We start from the raw sequence: 6,405 nt of genomic DNA on the forward strand, positions 1-6,405 counted from the left end.
TACTTGCTAATCCCGTATCAAATTATGACTGGTTTAATACTGCGCGGTCAGCGATTTTCGTGGTATTTGAATACTTGTAGAGTCAACCTCGTGAAGCCTTGCTCGCGCTGATCTCTGTAGCTATATGTAGAGCACCATTGAACCGCTTAAATGTGATAGGCATTCCGCGACAAGGAGTGTGAGCTATGGAAAGCTGTGTATGCTTTCCAACAAAAAACGACATCTGACGCCGCTTATTTCAATTGCTAAATGTACACGCCTCAAATTCGTTTTGACTAAGTTTTCCTGCTCTATCGCAAAATGTCTTTGCTTTCGCCCTTGGTACGTAATCAGATATGTGTATCATCAAATGCTAGACGACAATGATCGAACTATCCAGCAAGTTGGTGGGTCATTTTGTACCAATAACGATGGAGTATCTGGTAGGACAAGATACTTGCTGGACATTTTGCACTCGACATCGACAGCGCGGTAGGAGTGTCTTTAGGTCATGTAACATAAGGTAGTTGTCTATCTCAACCATTAACACAAAATATCAACCTTACCGATGAGCTGTCTCCCCGCTTGGCTGGAATCTTTCTTAAAGGCTCCTTGACAACCCCTGCCGTATTCTGCCATTTCAAGCGCCTGTCCGCTGTCACAAGGGTGAGTCCAGTTGGTTCTGGGTACACGCGATGGATCAGTACCCAGGACACTACACGGGTAGTGAGCTATCGAGAGAAAATTGCTAGCAGAAGCCAGGATGAACCAATCATTCAATCTACAAGTTCTCAATTTGCATTCAAGGACCCAAGTAGTTAAGACACTGAAAATAATCAAATCAGCGACCTGGTTCACCCGTCGGCCTGTCAACCATGAGCGACTCCACGAAGAAAGACGACAATGAGCACTATCTCACGTACTCCATCACAGCACGTCCGGCTAACGAGGAAAAGGGCATAGCCAAAGAAGTCGCAACCAAGAAGATGCCCAATTCCATCGATGGTGGCCCGAAAGATGTTCTCGAATTCGTCTACCATTTCAAACAACTCGCAAATTTGAAGTACTGGAATGCTAAAGACAAGTTTCTGAACGCCACTATCTTACTAGAAATAGACCTTCTTGAGGCGTTTGAGGACGCGGCGTTCAGCGACGATGACGTGCACATGGACGAGAAGCTCACCCGCGCCCATTACAAGGCCTTAATAGTACCCGTGGACTATAGCGAGAAACTTCAAGAAGAACTATGGGAGATTCATAAACCCCGTAGTGAGTCACTGGAATACGGCAAGCGGTTTCGCGTGCTGGTGCGCATGGAACACACGCTGGCGCAACTCTCAGAGAACTCGCCCATGTGCGAAGATGCACTCGGCCAACTCTACAATCGTGGCTTACCCTATGAGTGGCAAAACAAGTATGCTGCAAGCGGACACGTCTACTCTACTGTCGCTGCCCATGTTCCGTTCTTCGAACGAATCGAGCAGGGCGAACAACGCCTTCAACGTAGCGGAGGTCCCGCGAAAAGAAATGGCAATCCACATCAAGGTCGTAACAGTGGACGTCGGTCTACTAACAATAATCATCGCCACGGCAACAGCAACAATCTTCAGCAACACCATCGAGGTGGAAACCTCGGTCGTGGTTGCAGCAGCTACAATTCTTCAGCTTCAACCAGTAATAAGTACTGCGCTTTTCACAGGACGACCTGTCACAACACGCAGGAGTGCCGCGCTCTGACCAGCAAGACGAGCACCAGCAAGTGGAACAACGTCATGGCACTAAGGCTGCTCAACAACAGTGTGACCGTCAAACCCGTGTGGAGCAACGCCAACAAGGAGCTGGAAGCTCAAGCGGCGATGAATACCGGTTCGTTGGTGGGATAACGCCCTCGACGGACGCCGCACCACCGATGAGAGTCAAGGTGAATCTGGAGTCCGGAAAGGAGCGCGTTTAAGCGCTTTTGGATAGTGGAGCGTCACTAAGTATTATCAGCTCCTCTTTCATGTGGCTGTTGTTACAGTAGGGCTCCGTGGTCGAAAGTTCAACTGTTTCTTTCAAACTGGTAAAAGGTGATACGCCATGTGAAGGATCGATTTTGGTGCGTTTTCGCATCCCACAGTTGAAGCGTGATGCAGTGATAGTACACAAGTTCGAAGTATTGCATTCTCTTCCAGATGATATGACCATCGGTCGCGACTAGATGGCCGCGTTGGGCCTGGTAATTGATTCAGGGAAGGTCGTGTGTAGTGAGATGGCAACGAGTTAATCGTACGCACAACCAGCAGTCGTCTCGCAAAAGATAAAGCTCGTTACGTGAAGAAAGAAGTGAAGATGACGATGAGCCCCTTGCTGGAGAAGCTGGCGACGTCAAACCAACTGATATGTTGCCACATCCCCTAGACGCAACCTGGCAGCATTGCTATCTCAAGGTGCTCGAAGAGTACTTCAATATGTATAGTGGACGGCTTAACCGTATTCGACTTAATGACTACATTCTACCTCTTTGCGCAGATTACGCACCGGTGCACGCGAGACCATATAGTGTACCGAGACGGCAAGAAGAAGGCGTTAAGGGCGAGATCCGGTGCCTCCTCGAGATTGACGTGCTAGACTGATCGGAGTCAGCCGCGCCAGCCTTCTTTTTACTGAAACCTAATGGATCGTTGCGCCTGTTAGTTGACTTTCACCAACTAAATAAGTTTCTTCGCCGCTCGCCATACTACGTCCCGAAAATACGTGAAATCTTGCTTCGGCTGGGTGAAGCCAAGTGCATGGGCACTCTGTACGCCAATATGGGATATTTCGCTAGGCGTTTGGCATCTTAGAGCAGACCGATAGCGGCCTTTTGCCGGCCATGGGGCAAATAACAGTTTAAACGCCTTCCTATGGGTATTTCAACAGCCCCTGATGAGTATCCGTCATGCATGGAGCGTATTCTTGGAGATCTTACTTTCGTGATTATCGACTTGGATGATATTCTGGTCATCTCGTGGATCATCTAGAGCACTTACTAATCGTTTTCGAGCGCATGAGGCAGTACGATGTGACTTTGAACGCCAAGAAGTGCTACATTCTCCGGGAACAAGTGAACTACCTGGGATTCTCGCTGACGACTTTCGGTATTCAACCCCAGGCAAAGAAAGTTGAAGTCATCCAGCAAATAGCCGAGTCCTGTAACAAGAACGAGCTTCGTCGCTTTCTCAAGATAATCTCGTATTATCGGGAAATGCTGCCCAATAAATCGGCACTGACAGCAAGACTCAACCGCCTGACGTCAAAGAACATCCCGTTCGCGTGGACCCCAGAAGACGCTGAGGCCTTCTGCATTATCAAGGCTGCACTTGCTCGCAGCGTGTGGTTGGCTTTCCCAGATTATTCTTGGCCCTTTCACCTCTTCGCAGATGCTAGTGGTCGAACAGATTGGATGCATTATCCTACAAAGCAAACGTTTTCTCGCCTGTTTTTCGCGGTCAATGACCAAGACGCAGCAGAAATACTCAACCATAAAATGGAAACTCCTATCAGTCGTGGAAATACTGAAGGAATATCACACGATACTTCTATGATTCCCTATCGTCATTCACGCAGATCACAAGAATTAGGCGAAAGTTCTCTCCGGGTTAAGTGGTGGAAGTTACTACTCGAGGAGTACCGGTTGAAATTGGAGTATGGCCCTGGATCGCAAAATGTAGTTGCAGATGCGTTCTCCAGACTTCGATATGATTTTGTCCAGCAGGTAGCTGAAGATGAGGTGTACGCAACGAAGAAGACGAAGTTGCAATTGACGGTAATGTCATGAAGGAATTCCAGCTCGAAGACACTACGTGCAAGGACATCATCGCTCGTCGCGAGAGGAGCACCGCTGATCCCGATTACTCTCTACTACTGTGGTCTAGTTTACAAAAGAAAAGCAAAATGAATTGTGTCGTCTTAGCAGAGCTTAAACTGGGCCCGTGGCAGCTCGCCACGATTTCCTACAGCTTCTAGAACTTGTCTTCTAGAAGCTCACGAATTCCTACAGCTTTTAGAACCTGTCTTCTAGAAGCTTGTGCATCAAGCTGGGCTTTGCCTTCATCGATATGCAAAGCGACAGAGACAGGAAGGTGGCTACGAACAGTCCACACTGCCTCTCCAGGATCTGTCGCGCTTTAACAAACTTCGCCGTCTGCATTGGCTTTAGACGAGAGTTAGCTTCTCCCGTAGGTCATCGGCTTGGTGCTGCTCAATATATTGATCGACCAGGACGGGTACATCACGAGCCATGTTCGGAAATGGCTGCCAAGAGGCCTCGATCTCTTGCAGCCCTTTCCAGGAAACCACTGTTTGGTTACAGTATTGTACCGATGCTCGCAAATCTGCTCAACGCCTAGGACAATTCCTTGCTTGCCGACATGCTCCAATATTTCCTCAGTGACGTCCATGGCGGCGTCATCGAAAAACTTGAGTCTTGAGCCGTGCACTTCAAACGTTTCGCCAGTGATGAGATGCTCGATCATGAAAGAGTATTCGCGAGCCTCGATTAATCGATACGGTCCCACCCAGCGCACCATCAACTTGTTGCCACGTAAGCGCTCACCTACGCGAGACCATAAAACGTAGTCACCGACACTAAAGTTCTCAAGCTTGCCCTGTTTCGCCATCCGCTGATAAAGCCGCGTGCGCTCCTTGCAATCTATCACTTCTCCATGCATTGAGTGAAGGCTCTCTCGCAGCGCTTCCAGCTCTTCTTCGACTGCATTAAGATTCATGTGCATCAGCTTGTCGTTAGTGGCGCCTTATTGCCTAGTGATTCCACTGGGGTCCGGTTGAGGTTAGCCTGAACAAGAGGCAATGTATGCTCCCAGCTCTTTGTGCAGCGGGGCTGCCGTAGATTTAGCGTCAGAGGAAGACGTTCGACTCAAAGAGTCACTAATACTAAGTTCCTTATCCAAAGGACACTTACAGCCCAAGACCAGGGCTCAAAGTTAACACCTTAACTTTTATGCTTCAAAACCAGAAGTGTTTTATTTACTATTATTGCGGCCAAGCAGCCTAAGGGTAAATGTATCTCTTTAACTATCTAGCATAGTTAAACCTAATCAAATGCATAACGTGTGGCTTTCAGCCAACGTACTGAGAGACCTTGTTAACTCTCCCACCTATGTACTGAGAGTTTGTTAACTCTCCGGGTTCTTCGTACCCCTGTGTGCTCCACACCATGTAACCCCGTTACACTCTCCCCCACTAAGATGAGAACATTCCGTTCTCGAAACGCTCCTCAGCGAGGTCACGTCTTGTTAAGACGGCGGAGGTTACTACACCTCACACCAGCGTTGTACAGCTCCGTGAGCTCACAAACGCCTACGCATCGCTGATGCCCAACTTCTCGTCGTCGTCCCACGGCCCAATGCTCCAAGCGCAGCGCGCATCTTGCTCTCAAGCGGTCTCAGACCTACGCTCGCGCTCCGCGCCTACTCCAAGAGCTGCAAACCGCTTAGAGCAATGCTCTTGACTCATTCGAGTCGTCGACAACAGCTCAGCGGTTGAACACTCGCTTCACAAGCGATAGGTCGGTGGTTCAAACCCACTAGGGCACAGCCCTCTCGTTCCATGAACGATTGTTCACGCTTGGACAAGCTTAAGGGCAACACCCTTTTAGCTCAATGGTTGAGCGTTGGCTTTGAGAGCCACAGGTCGGTGGTTCGAGCCCACCAGGGCACAGCCCTGTCGTTCCATGAACGATTGTTCACGCTTGGACAAGCTTAAGAGCAATCCGCTTTTAGCTCAGTGGTCGAGCGCTGGCTTTGGAAGCCACAGGTCGGTGGTTCGAACCCGCCAGGGCACAGCCCTCTCGTTTCATGAACTGTTGTCCTTGAATGGACAAGCTTAAGGGCAACGCCCTTTCAGCTCAGTGGTCGAGCGCTGGCTTTGAAAGCCACAGGTCGGTGGTTCAAATCCACCCGGGCGCAGCCCTCTCATACCATGAGTAGTCCGTTCTCGGACTGACGTACGGGCATCGCCCTTGTAGCTCAATGGTAGAGCTCCGCCTGTCAAGCCAAAGGCCAGTGGTTCGATCCCCGTGCGGGACACCACTTTCGCTGTTACAGCGCATCCACATTTGGATCATGCTCATCGAGCAAGTTGTTTCAAAACAACTATGCGTCTATCGAGACGCTTGTGCCTGAACCTTGTTCAGCACAACACGAAGCACCTGCTTCCTTCAGGACCATGTCCCTAACACTACGAGGTCTCTCCACCTCCTGCTCCCGCTGCGAGCACCGCTTATACGTACGAGCTGGCTGCTGCAGCCACTGGACAGAGCCTGAGCTCAACTACTGACCTCATCGCTCCCCACTCTAGTGGAGTCGCCCAGCGCCTGGCGACGCTGTCGCACGCCATGGTGGCGCTTCGGCACATGATGTACCCGGTCGTAAGCATCAACGACGT

At 49.9% G+C, this 6,405-nt stretch overlaps 1 protein-coding gene across 1 annotated transcript; it reads left to right on the forward strand.

Annotated features, from left to right (window-relative positions):
- Window positions 1–965: 965 nt before the first annotated feature.
- PITG_14688 (uncharacterized protein) lies at window positions 966–1,716 on the forward strand (the record flags this gene model as incomplete). The annotated part of the gene is made up of 3 exons (XM_002898525.1): window positions 966–1,491; window positions 1,603–1,660; window positions 1,701–1,716. 3 exons carry the CDS (start codon window positions 966–968, stop codon window positions 1,714–1,716), a joined length of 600 nt encoding a protein of 199 aa, XP_002898571.1.
- Between the last annotated feature and the right edge of the window lie 4,689 nt (window positions 1,717–6,405).

This window comes from Phytophthora infestans, genomic scaffold (genome assembly GCF_000142945.1).
Source record: "Phytophthora infestans T30-4 supercont1.36 genomic scaffold, whole genome shotgun sequence".
Lineage (NCBI taxonomy): Eukaryota > Oomycota > Peronosporomycetes > Peronosporales > Peronosporaceae > Phytophthora > Phytophthora infestans.